We start from the raw sequence: 16,360 nt of genomic DNA, 5'->3' as shown, positions 1-16,360 counted from the left end.
GGAGCTCAATAAATGTTTAAAAAAAAAAAAAGACAGGTTTGACTGGGCACGCAGGGATGGCGGCAAGGACATCCCAGGTGGAAAGGTAGAGCAGAGGGTTAGAAGTGGGTGAAGCCTGAAGGTTGTAGTAGGTAGGTGAGGGGTTGTCAGCTAGGGGTAAGATCCCCTGATAACAGGTGTCAGAGAACTTAACAGCCCCACTAGTTAAATCCATTTACTGAACTCAGATGTTGGTTTTCAGAGCATGATCAGTGGATCTGAAAGTACGCGCTGGGCTCCTTCTAGAATGTAGTCTTGCTCTCAGATTACAAATAAAACGATTGAATGAAACATTTTAAATGCTAAAAATGTAAGCTAAAATTAACCAACATTCAGAGAAGGGGCAGACCAGTGCCGGTCGAGATAATCAGGGGTGGCTTTGAGGAGAGAGTGGTAAGTGTCCCATAACCTTAGGGTCCTTAGGGAGAAGGGACTCAAATATATTCAGTGCTTGCTGCAGCCTGTCACTTAATCCTTACAACATATGGGGAGAGGTTTCGTTGACCCTGTTATATAGATGGAGTTGCTCACACTCAGGTTCCCAGACCCAGTGAGGTTTGGGAATCACCTGTGAAGCTCTTTGACAGACACATGTGATGGCTCCAGTCTTGCAGAAACTCATTCAAAAGATAGAGCCTAGAAATCTGGATTTTTAACACACTTCAGAGTTGATTTAGTTTTTAGCTTTTTACCTTTTTCAATCACGAAGTTAGATATGTTGCTTTTACAAGTGACACAATACAGAGTTCTATGAAGAAAAATTAATAGTCTGCTTCCCCCCAGTCTGTTGCTCTGAAATAACCCTTTTAGCAGTTTGAATAACTAGTGTGAATAACCTTCAATACTTATGTTCACTTAAATATATGCAAATGCGGGGCGCCTGGGTGGCGCAGTCGGTTAAGCGTCCGACTTTAGCCAGGTCACGATCTCGCGGTCCGTGAGTTCGAGCCCCGCATCAGGCTCTGGGCTGATGGCTCAGGGCCTGGAGCCTGTTTCCGATTCTGTGTCTCCCTCTCTCTCTGCCCCTCCACCGTTCATGCTCTGTCTCTCTCTGTCCCAAAAATAAATAAAAAACGTTGAAAAAAATTTTTTTAAATATATGCAAATGCATATATATTTATATTGTTATAAAACTGGAACCATTCCTAGTCATTATTAAGCAAGTAGTTTTTCCTTTGAACCTAAAAATATGGCATAAATGTTTATCCAGGTTAAGTGGAGGTGGTTTTAACTAATTCTTGAATAGCTGAGGAATATTCCACTGTCTGAATGTGCCACACTTACTACAACCCTTCTGATGGGCAGGTGACGTCCAGGTTTTGTTTATTTGTTGGCCACTACAAACAGTGCTCCCTCATCCTGGGACTCTCTTCTTATGTACTGGCAGCTGTATTGCTGCAGGATGGATTCCCAAAGTGTGATGCCGGGCCAGTGGGTATGCGCATGTTCATAGATGTTTCTTGGTTCACTTTCCAAAATGGTTGTAGCGGCTCACTGAGCAGTCCAGGTGATTCTGTTCACAGCAGATGAGGGGAGGGCCCTGCAGAGCCACACCCTGTGTCAACTCCTGCCTCCCTAACCCTTTTGCAGGAGGCTTTTGAGACCTAAAGAAAGCCTCTCCTTGTCCTTTGCATGGGCCTTTATTTACTGCTTCCCTGCAGCTTTATTGCAGTGAAATTGACATAAGACAGTGTATAATTTTAAAGTATACAGTTGGGTACATGTTTCTATTGTCCAGTGATTGCCAGCATAGCACTAGCTAACACCTTGATAGCATCCCATAATTACCATTTCTGTTTTGTGGTGAGAACATTTAAGATCTACCCTCTGAGCAACTTTTGAGGATATAATTCAGTGTTATTAATTATACTCATTATAGTATACATTAGATACTCAGGTTTTTAGTTTTGTAACTGGAAATGTGTACCTTGGACCAACATCTGTCCACGTCCTCCATTCCCCATCCCTAGTAACCACTACTGTACTCTGTTTCTAGGAGTTCATTTTTTAGGTCCCATATAAGTGATATCATACAGTATTCCTTGTTTGACTTAAGTATAAATATAAATATAAATATAAATATAAATATAAATATAAATATAAATATAAATATATATACGACCACATCTTCTGTATCCATTCATCCTTTGGCAGACCCTGGGTTGTTTCCATATTGTGACTGTTGTGAAAAATGCTCTAATGGAAACAAAGATGCAGATGGCTCTTTGAGATACTGATTGCATTTCCTTTGAACATATAACCAGCAGTGGGAATGCTGATCATATCGTAGTTCTATTTAATTTTTGAGTTATCTACATACTGTTTTCCATAGGGGCTATACCAATCCGTTTACATTCCCACCAACAGTGCACAAAGGTTCCCTCATTTCCACAATCCTCCTTATTGTGATGTTGTCATCACAATAAGCGTAGTCGCCACCTGTCACTAAACAATGTTATTAGTATTATTGACTATATTCCCTATGTTGTACTTTTCATCTCTGTAACTTATTTCATAACTGAAATTTTGTACCTCTTAATCCCCATCATGTATTTCATCCATCCCCCACCCATCTCCCTTCTGACAACTACCAGTTTGTTCTCTGTATTTAAGAGTCTATTTGTTTTTGTCTCTTTTTTCTTGGTTCGGTTGTTTTATTTCTTCAGTTTCACATATAAGTGAAATCGTGTGGTATTTTTCTTCTTCTCTCTTACTTATTTCACTTCACATTATTAGGTCCACCCATGTTGTTGCAGATGGCAAGATCTCCTGCTTTTTTATGACTGAGTAATATTCACGTGTGTGTGTGTGTGTGTGTGTGTGTGTGTGTGTGTGTGTGTATACACACCTCTCTTCTTTATCCATTCATCTATTCATGGGCAGTTGGGTTGTTTCCGTATCTTAGCTACTGTAAATAATGTTGCAATAAACATGGAACTACACATATCTCTTTGAATTATTACTTGTTTTCTTTGCGTAAATACCCAGTAGTAAAATTACTGGGTTCTGTGGTATTTCTATTATCAGTCTTTTGAGGAACTCCCATACTATTTTCCACAGTGGCTGTGCCAATTTGCATTCCCACCAACAGTGCACCAAGGGTTCCTTTTTCTCTACATATTTACCAACACTTGTTATTTCTTGTCTTTTTGATTATAGCCACTCTGATACATATAATGTGCTATCTCATTGTGGTTTTGATTTGCATTTCCCTTATGATTAGTGATAGAGCATCTTTTCATGTGTCTGTGGGCCATCTGCATAGCATGGATCTTTATTTAGTGGTCTCCACAGAAACAAAATTTCTGATTTGGAGTAGCTAAGTGTAATCGTCCTGTAGAAAAGGTCCTGCTCTCCAGCCTCGGGGTGCCCTGGGCAAGTAGCAGGCCTACGAAGTCCCTGTAGATGGGGCCGAGAAGGAGAAGATATCAGGTCAGGGCTGAAGAAAATGAGCGTGCCTGGGAGGAAACTACAGTTACCAGAAGGGTTGCAGTCTGGAGGGCAGAAACAGCGCATCCCTGAAGGACCAGGCATCCTTGGGACAGTGAGGAGCCTAGGGACAAGGCTCAGTCTTGGCTGTGCAAACCCAGGAAAACCCCAGAAGACAGCCTGACCCAGAAAGTGGCCTGAGAAAGCACCCTGGGAAGAACCTTATGTGGCTCCAGGCAGGCTCCACAATCATCCCCTTGACCTTCCCAGGTCACTGGTGGGTGCTTTCTGTGTGTTCAGTTGGTAACCCTGTCAGTCGTAAGGAGTGAAGAAGCCCTCAGACCACTTCCCTGGGACAAAGCTGGGCTGTTTGCTGAGGTGAAGGGACAATGTTCTCAAACACAGTGGCAGCAGGTAGGGGTAACCTCTCAAAAGTAGCACAAAGTAATATTAACAAAAGTGGACACATGTTCAGCACTTAATAAGTGCCAGATACTGTTGTCCAGGTTGCACATGGACTTCCTTTTTAATCCTTTCTCATTTTTATTATTTTCATTTTATATTTGAGAAAAGTAAGACTTGGAAATCAAAGTAAACCTTTCTCAAGACAGTAGAGAATTGTAAGTGGCAGAGCTGGATGTAAATCCAGGATTCTGGCTTCAGAGCCTCCAATCATGATACTACACCTGTGTCTGTTGTCACTAGTTCCCTGTCACTCTCTGGTGTCCAAACAGGGCCTGGGTGAGCACCCAGGAAGGCTGAATGAGAGGATTTAGAAACAGGGTGGATAGCTGGACAATTGCCATCCTTTCCAGACTAGACCTCTCTTAAAAGCCCTCAATCACATTAAAGGACATTCCCTCCAGGGGTGCCTGGCTGGCTCAGTTGGTAGAGCATGCAACTCTTGATCTTGAGGTTGTGTGTTCAAGCCCCATGTTGGGGGTAGAGCTTACTTTAAAGAAAGGAAAGAAAGAAAAGAAAGACATTCCTTCCAGAATACATCACAGACCCCTTCTGTTCAACCTGATCATCCTGTCTTTGCCTGACCCCAAGGCTGCTCCCCAGCCAAGATTCCCAGTCAAGTGAAATTCTCAAGTCAGAAGAAATTCTCAGTCCACACCTGATTGGTCAAAAAAGCCCTGTGGGCCCACGCACTAAGTATCTTGGAAATTCTGCCATCTATCTCCATGAAAGCTTCCCCACCACCATGGGGAGAAGCCTGGAGAATCTCCTGCTTAGTTTATTCCAGGACACTAGGACATCATTTCTCTGCCTCTAGACCCCTTTCCCTTCCTCACCAATTTAGTAACATCAGCCACAAGGACTTTTTTTTTAAAGTTTATTTATTTATTTTGAGAAAGAGATGAGCAGGAGAGGGTCAGAGAGAGAGGGAGAGTCCAAAGCAGGCTCTGCACTGTCAGCGCAGGGCCTGACGCAGGGCTCGAACCCACGAACCACGAAATCATGATCTGAACCGAAATCAAGAGTCAGATGCTCAACCAACTGAGCCACCCAGGCACCCTGAGCCAGAAGAACGACTAATGCCTTTATGTCAGTATTTGTGCTAAGGGCTCATTTAATCCTCACAAAACCTCTATGAGTAGGGCCTATGATTAGCCTTATTGTACAGGTGAGGAAACTGAGCAACACTTCTCAAACAATTTGTGGCAAAATCTGTTATTAATATCTAATCCATAGTACACCAATACATTTGTAAAACACAATAAGACACAATTACTAGAAAAATAAAAGACCCACAAAATACCAGCTTGAATTTTCTTCATTAAAATTTCTCTATCAATGTGTCATAAGTGTTCTAAATGCTTACTCTCAGTTTCTATACTTCTCTCATCATGAAATGATTTAACAGTCCACAGACCACACCTTGGCAGCGTTAGTCTGGAGCCAACCTTCCATAAATCTAGTAAAATTATTCCTCTGTGAAAAACCCTGTCCTTTGACCATCTCGGAATCAAGTTCCAGGTTTCACAGTGACGTTCTTCTTGTTCTGGCTTCTACAGCTCTCTCTGCAGTCTCTACCCCTGCCTTTGACCTCCCTGGCTGCCCACTGCCCTCATGACTCCCTGCCTCTGCATGTTCTCCTCTGTCTGCAGTGTCCTCCTGGCAAAGTGACATCCCCAGAGGTTTTTCACCTTCTCCAGAAAAATCCTCCTGATCCTCCAGCAGACTTAGGTCTTCTCCCCTGTTAATTCTCTTTGCTCATGTCACTTGTGATTATAATCTGTTTTTACAATGATCTCTCATTCTGTCTCTCTTACCAGACCATGAGCTTCGGGAGGGCAGCCCCAGTATCTGACACAGGAATTGATTCTCTAATGTTGTTCAATGGATGGATAGTCAGACAGACAGGTGGACAAACGGGTGGATGAATAAATGAGATTCAAGGCTAGCTCTCAGGCTGCAGTGTGACCCTCTCCACTGCATTCACACTTTGCATTGGTCACTCACTGAGGGGTTGGCCCTGACCTCATTCGGATATGTCCCTCAAAGCTACAGGTGTTCTAGAATGTAGAATCAGTCAAGGTTGTCCCTAAATCATGGGGTTTTCCTTGGACCTTTGGGGATAGGCAGCCACCACAAATCCTAGGCAGTTTCAGTCCCAGTTTAATTCAACTCTAGAAATTTTAGGGCAATTATTTTCCATAGAGTCCCTCCAAAGCCCAATTTAGGTTAGTGACATTGGCCCAGGATGCTGGGTCTTCATCCTGATGATTCTGGACCCAGGCAGAGAACAGGGGTATAGTTAGCCTTGATTCCTGTCTCCCTTTCTACAGCATTCAAAGGTAGATTAAGTCTCATGTGTACTAAGGGCAATGGCCATTCTCCCACTTGGAAGATGCCTGGAAAGCAGCTGGCCAGAAAGAGGCAATGCATGCAGGCATCCACAGCCGTGTTTATGCACATGGGTGTTCAGTGTTGGTCATTGTTTTTGCTCTAATCCTTTGTGGTTTGTGACCTGGTACCAGTCACAGGGCAGGCAAGGGCAAGAAATACCTTGGTCTGAATAACACAAGACAAGTACATTGTAGCTGAATGGTGTGGTCCCAAATCAGACTGTGGTCTCCCAGGAGCTCCCAAGGGGCTCTGGCTTCCCTGGTAGAACACCTCTCCCATGACTTATAGTGGCCCAGGAATGGTGCTGCTTAAGAGCATAGACTGTGAGAACAAACTGCTGGCCTTGAATTCCAGGAGCAAGTTATGTTACCTTTCTTTACCTCCATTTGCCCATCTGTAAAGTGGGGATAATAAGAACATCAACCGGAGCACCTGGGTGGCTCAGTTGTTTGAGCTTCTGACTTCAGGTTAGGTCATGATCTGGAGGTTCATGAGTTTGAGCCCATACCATCAACATGGAGCCCCAAGCATGGATTATTATCCCCCAAGCAGAGATTCTCTCTCTCTCTCTATTTCTTTCTCTCTGCCCCTCCCTCTAAACAAACAAACAAACTTAAAAAAAAAAAAAAAAAGCATCAACCTCATGAGTCTGTTGTGAGGATTGAATGGGCTAAGAGCCATAAAGCCCAGCACATGAGTGCTACATAGGAATTTTCCCCTCAGACTCTGAGCTCTGTAAAACCTGTCCCATAATAAACACTTAAATATTTACCAAAATAAAATAAAAAGATACCTATCATCACCACCTCATCATCCTGTCTTCCCTCTCCCTTCATCACTGCTCACTGTGACTTCTCTCCACCTGAAGCATGTCAGTGTCATTCACAGGGACTTTGACCCACACCACCGGACTACTTCTGGGAGTTCGCTGTCAAGATGTTCCTGGAGGGTGGAAGAAGCATTGAGTGTACACCCTTTGGTTCTGCTTTCCCTCGGGGTGCCCAGAACGATGCCTGTGTGTTGGTTGGCAATTTGGCCGTGAGCTCCCTGTGGAAACCCTGACTGAGGGAAACCATTCAGTATCCCTAAGAAACCATGAAGGATCAACGCAGCTGGAACTGACTAGCAGCTACATTCCTTGGGAGACCAGAGGTTGGCTCCATCCAAACGTACTGTAGTTTTGATTATAAAATCTTATAAGTAAAAACACGATCTTCATTTAAATGAGTGCCTACTAAAACTCTATATGTACTTTACCTTCATCTGTGTGACCTTGAGCTGTTTGTTAACCTCTGTCTTTGAGTTCCCTCATCTGTGACCTGGGACAAGATATTTGCTCCTCAAGGCTGTTGTGGAGAAAGTACCTGGCCCTTAGACATACTCCCTAATTTTGATTTGCCCCCCCTTATTAAGACATGGGAAAATTTTCAGTAATTATGTAACAGTGAAATGGGTTACTCTGGGAAGTGGTGAGATGCCCCGCTCTGCTGGTGTTGGAGGAAGGCTGAGGGGAAAGGGGTGCCTGCATTCCGGCCAACTACTGAAGTCCCTTTGACTCTGAGTCTCCATGTTCATTCTCTCACTCAGCATTTATGGCAAACCTTCATCCACAGGCCAGTGGGCTTGAGAAGCAAGAAGAATTGTGACCTCGTCCTATGGTCATTGGGTGTTTATGAAGTGTGGGATCAGTTCTGAGGGATGTCCACCCTTGGCTGGAGCCCTGCTGAGCTGCTGATGCAGTACTCCCCCACCCATAGGAAGGGGAGAAAACAAAATTATTGCTTCCTAGTGAAAAAAAGGGAAAGAGCCCCTCCCCTTTTCTTAGAGCATTTTCTTTAGAAAACTTGTAAGTTCTTTCTCTGTCCCTTTGAGATATATATAAATCTTATTAAGAGTAAGCAAGGATCCATCCAGTTTTACAACCTAGAAATGTTTTTCTTGAGGGCCTGGGAGCATTTCTTTGAAATGTATACATCAAGAAGGATAGGCCCCTACCTCCCAGTCTCAAGATGCCAGGCTTCAAGTTGTAAAACTACCTGTTGTCATAGCAACAAGAGAAGCTTATTTTTCTTTTGGATAGAGGCAATTAGCTAACACAAATGGCCACCCCAGTTTGAGATGAATTTAGAATAAGCTGTGTGTGACAAATAATGCTGTTATGTCCTCTTACTTGAGTTACCTCGAGAGGATGTATGTAACGGCCGTGTCTGCATGGCTCAATAAAAGGGTGAGATTTGGTTCTGTTTTTGCAACGTCTTTTAGGAGACTGCCTGTAATATGTATCACAGTCTGGCTTAGTGCGTAGTCAGCAATAAATTTCTTCTCTTTCTTTCCTATAATTTGTGGAGAGGCATTTCTGGATGACAGATTTTAGTTAAATTTCCCCAACACCCAGCACTGGCTCCTCATCTGCCATCTCCTTCCCCGCCTGCCGGCTCAGTCAGAGAATTCCTGCTGGAAGGAAGAGAATGTATGTTAGGCTTCTTGCTCTGCTGGGAGGCTTTGCCTGTTGTCTGTGGGACAGCCTCTACTGGATCTCCCTTGGAAACAGCTGAAGTCAGGCTCAATTGGCTCTGAGAGCTCAGTCTGTTATGGCAGAGAGATCAGAGGCCTGCACTGGGCTCCTCTCCTCATGGGCAGCTTGTAGAAACCAGGAACTTGAGCAAGGAAATGCTGAAATCCAGCCTACTCGTCTCGCTTGGTTGCTTTTATGATAGGATTTCAAAAGCAATGGCTGAAATGGATGTGTTTCATATAAGTAGACTTTTTTTTTTTTTCCTTAAGTTTTGACCGAGGAAGCTAGCTTACAAAATTGATTCTAAGTTGGCTTGGATACCAGGCCTGGGGCTTCATAGCAAATTAAAAGTGCAAATTACTTGGGAGCAAAGGAGCCAGGCAAGAGGGGTAAAGTGCCTTTGGTAATAGCCCAAGGTAAAGGGTCTATTCCCTTAGAACTACATGCATTGTCTGAAAGGACATAAGCAGGAGGCTGGTAAGATTTCCTCCTCCTGGAAATCAGGCAAAGCACTGCTCACAAATAATTAAGTCAGAGAAGAAATGTTTTTTGAGCAGCTATTATGTATAAGGATCCCATCATTAAAGATTTTGGCCATCAGCTGGGAAGGCAATGCTAACATAGTAAGCAGTTCCTTAACATGCCAGGAGATATATGACAGTTGAGTTCACTAACAGGTGTCAAAACACTGTGTAGGGTACATGCAGATGAATGAGCAGCCCACGAGGGCTTTGGAAATTCAGAGAGAAAGCAGTCACCTTGGGCTAGAGGGGCACAGAGAAGTTTTGTGCAGACTGAGGCACCAGGCTATGGTTCAGTCAGGAGAAAGATGGAGGGTAAAGTCCAAATTAGAGAGGCAGTAAGAAACAATACTTTAACCAAACAGTAATGATTTTACAAAAACAAATTTGTGTAGTTTATTGCATTATCACAAAACCACATATAAGTAAACTGATATTTTAAAATATATCTTATATATATAGACACTAGAATATTAGATATATGGTATAATATTATACCTATATCACAGAGATTGGTACTGAGATCTATAGCTCTCAACCTGAGAGTCAGGCTGGGGCACTGTGTGTGGTGTTTGGGGCACCCATGACAGTCCCTGACTGTGTGTGTACATGTGCCATGTGAGCTTTCCCAAAATTCCTAATGAGTTTATTTAGTTGACATTTGTGCCTCTCCCCCCAGATAAGTCAGGATTCCTCTCCCAGGGAACACTGGCCACTGAGTATCATAACGCTGAGGGAAAGTGGCTTCTAAACTTCTGTTGCCTGTGTTCCTGTCCCCATCTGTTCAGCTCTCTGGCCTCACATCCCCCACTCTATCCACTTAGTTGATGCCCGCATTCTCATGTGGATCCCGGCAGCCTCAGAGTGGCTTCCTACCCCAGCAAGAAGCTTACAATTCATTTATGAAATAATGCTACTGGGAGCCTACCAAGTGCCAGGTGCTGTGCTAAGCAATGGTGATGCAACCGTGAGCAAAGGAACCAAGTTCCTTCCTTTGGGGGTTTATAATTTATTTGGGGGAGATGGTCAATAAAAAAGAAAACAGATAAAATAATTATAGGTGGGGATGAGTGCCAAGATGGAAACAGGGTATTATTCAGAGAAACTGGGAATGATGCCGAATTTCAAGCAAGCTGTCAGGCAAAAAGAAGAGCAAAAACCAAAACCTTAAAGTGGATCCCTCTCTCCCTGTGGTGAGGGTGCCTGGATGCGGAGGCCTTTGTCCCTGGAGAAGCACCACAGCTGCTCTGGCCCCTCATCTCCTGTCTCCAGCCATCTCTTCACAGAACAGTTCAGTATGTTACACTAATGCTTGGGGCATGGAGAGAACCAAAAAAATTAAAAAGCTTTGCAAGGAAGCCTCAGATTATTTTACACATCAAACCTCTGTCCTGATGGTTTCACAAGATATACTGACTTATAAAATCACCATGTTTAGAAACTAGGCAAAGCCAAATAGCGACCACTTTGGTGGACATGGATTATCTCTTATATACCTTTTTCCAGCTTATTTATGCCACATGTTACCTATCATCTTACCATCTGTGTAGGTAACAAATCCAGCCTCTTCTAAGTAGAAGCTTCAGCTGTAGATAGTGCTTATGTAATATTTGGGGCCTTCTGGGTAAAGTAAAGCAATGTTCTTCCTGTGTAGCTTAAAAAAATTTTTTTTTCAATATTTATTTTTGAGAGACAGAGCATGAGCTGGGGAGGGGCAGAGAGAGAGAGAGAGAGAATGAATGAATGAATCCCAAGCAGGCTCCGCCCTGTTAGCACAGAACCTGACGCAGGGCCCGACCTCACAAACCGCCAGATCAGGACTTGAGCTGAAATCAAGAGTCGGATGCTTAACCGACTGAGCCACCCAGGCGTCCTGAGGAAAAAATGGTTTTAATGCAAGCCTGGCTCTGGCTCTTTGGGGAGCAGCTGTACCCAAGGTCCCCAGGCCATTCAATGAGACCCTTGGCTCAGTCTCACTCCCAAGTGTATCAATTGGGACCTCAACCATGAAATTCATTGTTCCTGCGTGTCTTGAAGAGTGAACGACATAGAGTCAATGATGTACGAATCTTCACTAAAACTTTGTGTCAGAATCACAGAAAGAGCACTGAGGACTTTGAGCTCCAGGATTGCTTTGCTTGCTGCACCCAAAGCCTCCGCAGGATTACTGGCAGGGATCCTACGCCATTGCTCGGACAGGAGTACAATGTTGGAACTCTGGGATGTAAATTAACGTTATTTCCAAAACCAGAATCTAGATAAGATGACATTTCAAACATTAATATTCTGAGTCAGACACCCTCCTACACCTCATCCTCACAGGAAGGCCTTTGAAGACCACTGGTTGTCAGTTGGCTACACACAGACACCATTCCCTCCCCTTCCTCCTGACTCTGCTCAAGATTGATCTTCTCAGGGCGCCTGGGTGTCTCAGTCAGTTGAGCGTCTGACTTCGTCTCAGGTCATCATCTCATGGTTCATGAGTTCCAGCCCCGCATCAGGCTCTCTGCTGCCCGCACAGAGCCTGCTTGTCCCCTCTCTCTCCGCCCCTCCCCTACTTGTGCTCTTTCTCTCTCTCAAAAATAAATAAACATTAAAAAAAAAACTGACCTTCTCAAACAGACTCTGATGTGAATACATATTTGTGTACAAGCAAATTAAGGAAAGAAAAATAAAGATGACATTTGAGTCAGCCTCAGAAATAATGCATTTCTTTCTTTGTCTGAACTGTCCTAGCTTATTTTTTGGCCCATATATTGCTTGAAAAGCATTTGGACAAAGCTTCTTTTACTTCTTTATCAGAGTTCTCTGATAAATCTCAGAGATGACAGCATTGCCTTTCTGCTCAGGGAGTAGACTGGAGGGTGTGGACAAAGGTGAAACAGACCCTAAAGATGGAGGTTAGTGTTGCCTGCCACACCCGAGGGTCAGGAAGTATCAGTGCAGTTCTTGGAGAAGCCCTCACCTACTCTTGGATAGAGACCAATAGTAATAGCCCAGGTTGTGTGATGGGATTAATGTTGGGCCGTTACAAATCCCTAGGACATCTTGAAGAATGGCCCATTTCTCTTGCCTATTGATTAATAAAGTAATTGCTGTTGTCTTTAAGACTTAGGGAATTGTTTTGAGGCATTAGCATAGAGGAAAGGCTCTCTGATTTCCTGGGCTAAAAAAAAAAAAAAAAAAAAAAAAAAAGTCCTCACTTTTTTCAAGGACTTTGGTGCCTTTTGTTGAGACGTTCAAGTTTCCCTATAGTATTGCTTAAAATGATGTTAAATAGAGACTTCCAGGTGGAGACCCTGGAAGCATAAAAAGTTCAAACTGATCCCAGTTCCAAAATGCAATCATGGAAGAGAGTGGATCTCCAAAGTGAATTGTGAGTAAGCCATGTCACCCTGACCTTATTAAAAGTCTGTCTTCCATTGGGTGGCCCAGGGTTTCAGCCACAGCCATACAGTGGGCTCTCTGTACCATCCAACCCAGCTAAGCTTGGAGGATCTTGAAACAGAGTCTCTGGAACCTTCTCAATTTTAGGGAAAAAATTTTGCACTCCATGTATGTGGACATCCTAGAGATCAGTATAATGCAAGAGTACTTAGAGTGACCTCTATTGCTCTCTACTCAACAACCCATATTAAAAAGCTCTCAGCTGGGTGATGATGGATTAACTGGTCATTCTGATCTCTGGGCAATAGCACACACAGCAGGGTATCTGTTTGGGCATGTGCTTATCCTGATTTTTATTCTTTGTTGATATCATGTAATTACTTGTTTAGATGTATATATGTTTTCTCCATTTTGTCTGTATCTCAGGCTGTCCTTCTATTGTCTGCTTTTCTATTTCCTAAAGTATGTATTTTAGTGGCTCCTTTGTTACTGATCTACACTTTCTTTTCATTCTCATTTTTGAAAGATAGTTTGATTCTGTTGGCTCCTAATTCCTCTTTGTGTGCTTGATCTTTGAGGGCTTGTTGCTTGATCTTCATCTATCTGTAGGAACCCAGAGCCTACACTGAGTATACTTTCCTGTTTATGCTCTGCTGGAAGCCAGGGATGGGGGGGTGATTGCTGACCTTGGACTACTTTAGCTCCTCTCAAGGGTCCTAATTCACTAGGAGAGTCACAGATGGAGCTCTCCAACTCACTGCTGGTATCCCAACCTTAGTGCTCAGATGGACAACCGTCCTCAAGATAACCCAAACCTCCTGGCTTGTTACTTGGAGCTGTGACACCATCTTATTTGGGGTGAGTGGAGTAGGAGGGTAGTCCTCAGAGATGTATTCTTCCAAGCCCAGGAACCTGTCTTACACAGGCTGTCCTCAGTGTGCAATGGCAGGGTCTGACGGAGCACCTGGTGTGTCAAATAGCCAGAAACAGAAACTCTGTTGTTTCTTTTTTTCTGTATTATTACTGGAGAAAATGGCACAGATTTGAGGCAGTTTGACATTCACAATGTCTAAAACTACCCAGATTTCCCCAACCAGTGTGAAGGGGTGTGGGCAAGGAAAGAAGAAAGAGAAACACAAAGCAAACCAAAAGAGAGGTGATGGCTCCTGAAGTTCTTTCTCTTGCCTGGTGGTCTCTGTGCTATATGGTAAGTGTCTATCCCGTGAGGCTGTCTAATCCCGTGTCTCTGCTTCCAGACACTCATCCAAGAGGAAGGATGGCCAGTGTCTTCTCTAAGCTGCTAACTGGCCGCAATGCTTCTCTGTTACTTGCTACCGTGGGCACCGGGGCCCTGACCACCGGCTACCTGCTGAACCGGCAGAACCTGTGTGCTGAGGCCCGGGGGCAGCACAGGCTGTTCCCACCAAGGTAAGTCCTTGGGATTTAAAAAAAACTCCAAGTGTCAGCCAGAAATATGCTTTCCCCTGCTGGAAACTGTCAGCCAGGGTCCCTCTTTTTGCTTTTGAGAATGATTAAATCAGACTAACAGTTTTAAGACTCACTAAGCACAGTGACCTGTGGTGAACTCAAGGAAGTACAGTGTCTTCATTCCTGCCCACAACTGGTGGTCTAGTTCAACAGCAATAATAGTAATAATTAACCTTTACTGAGCATCTTTGTGTGTTAAACGCTATATATGGAGTATCTACTTTATTCATCTTTGCATCCCTTTGTGATAAAGTGGAGGCTTAGAAAAATTAAACAGTGCCCAAGTTCACACAGCTAGTGTGGCTGAGTGCAAATCTGATGACCCTGATTCTAGATCTATCCATCACTGCTGTCCCACCTTCTGGAAAATGAGGCTCTAGTACTTCTATGAAGCATCAGCTTTAAAGGACACCGCACAGGGAAAGTGGGGGAGTGGCATGAAGACGGACATGTTTTCATGGCCCTTGGAACCTTGCCATGAATGAGACTGCACACACGGCATAGAGCTGGCGTGCAGTGGTGACTTGAAGAGGCTCCGCGTGGGCAGGTATGGAGGAGAGAGACAAGGAAGGCCTGATGTTTTGCTCAGAGACATTCACTGGCTCTTGTGGGAATCAGAATCTCTGAGGGAGTCATCATCACCCACCATGTACTTCAGGAATTCCTGAAGGCGATTCCTTGGTTTGAGCCCGTGATAGTCCGGAATCCCCTATCTTCAACCAGTACACATCCTAGCAAAAGATTTTATTTCACATCATTTCTTTCTGTGTACTGTTCCAACAGATACGTACTGAATGCCTATTTCAGTAGCCAGGCACTGTTCTCAGCAACGCAGGAGTGTCTGCTGTCCCGGAGCTTGTGTCGTAGGTAGAGGACAGATAAATTACTGAATGTTTATGTAGCTCCATCTGCAGGTTTCTAACCTCTCTACCACAGACCGAAGGGACCAAAATGTGGCTGTTGTGTTTTAACAAAACTTTTGAGTTAAAAAAAAAAAAAAAACAAAGTTCGCATAGGATTTCCACTTATTTTGTCATTTTCACTCTGCTCTTTTTTTTTCTTTTTTTTTTTTTAGTATATGTGCTGCCGAAGCGAGCATTTCACTCTGCTCTTTACACGAACCTAAGGCAGAGTTTTGTGGGCTCCTGCAGCCAGCATCTTGGAATCCTTAAGCGGGGCCAGGTCCCTTTGTCTGGCTGTTCAGGGGACTGTGTTTTCCCTTTTTTATCTGTCTCACTTAAGTCTTGACTCCTGGTTAAAGAGAGCCTGGGGGAAGGATGGCAAGAAACAAAGCACTTTCCTAGGCCGCTTCCCTCAGACGCTGCTCACTGAAATCACTGAAAGCCTCTCTCATCTGCGTGCAGTGCGGACTACCCTGACCTGCGCAAGCACAACAACTGTATGGCCGAGTGCCTCACCCCAGCCATCTACGCCAAGCTCCGCAACAAGGTGACCCCCAATGGCTACACCCTGGACCAGTGTATCCAGACTGGAGTGGACAACCCAGGCCATCCCTTCATAAAGACTGTGGGCATGGTGGCTGGTGACGAGGAGTCCTATGAGGTAAAACTATTCGCTGCTGATTCGAAAGTGGGGGAGATGCTCTGGGTCCCAGAGTTCGCCTCTTCTCTGTGGGCCCCTGTTCTGCCTGCTCAGGAAAGGTCCCATAAAGGTGCCATAAAGGGCAGCCAGCGTCAGCAGAACAGCTGGAATGTTCTGGACAAGGAGGTCTGTAGCTTCCCAGGGACAAGGCTTCTTTTGCTGCCACTCTAGTATCCCACCCCTTGGAGGAATGTGTTGCGTGACAGCATGCTCGGAGACTGTCAAGGGGATGAACTGGTACAGAAAAAAAAAAAAAATCCTGTAATTGGTGATGTACATTTACCAGTAAAACATTGGGGAATTGTGTGTTTGTGGCTAGACTTTATTGAGGAAGGAGGATGGTCTCTGTCTTTAGTTTTGGAGTTACTGATTGCACAGCCACTGGAGTCTCGGCTATTGAGTTCACCAAGTCTCTCCGAGAAATCCCACCGTCCCCGTGTCCTCATCCTTGAGGCAGAAGCGTAGAACGGCCTGCTGCTAGTGCAGCTCAGCCACCACGCAGCCCTCTTCACAGAGCAGCCTC

General features: G+C 44.3%; 1 protein-coding gene across 1 annotated transcript in view; it reads left to right on the top strand.

The window, feature by feature from the left end:
• The window catches only part of CKMT2 (creatine kinase, mitochondrial 2), a 36,623-nt gene that overhangs the window by 3,294 nt on the left and 16,969 nt on the right, over positions 1-16,360 (top strand). Inside the window, exons 2-3 of the mRNA XM_025924160.2 lie at positions 14,004-14,175; positions 15,600-15,798. Of these exons, the coding sequence (XP_025779945.1) occupies positions 14,024-14,175; positions 15,600-15,798 (351 nt within the window). The 5' untranslated portion in view covers positions 14,004-14,023. The remainder of the gene's footprint in view (positions 1-14,003; positions 14,176-15,599; positions 15,799-16,360) is intronic.

Source organism: Puma concolor, chromosome A1 (assembly GCF_028749965.1).
Source record: "Puma concolor isolate L17-30 chromosome A1, mPumCon1.1.hap2, whole genome shotgun sequence".
NCBI lineage: Eukaryota > Metazoa > Chordata > Mammalia > Carnivora > Felidae > Puma > Puma concolor.
The sequence above is the reverse complement of the archived record's forward strand: the minus strand, read 5'-3'. Positions and strand labels throughout refer to the sequence as shown.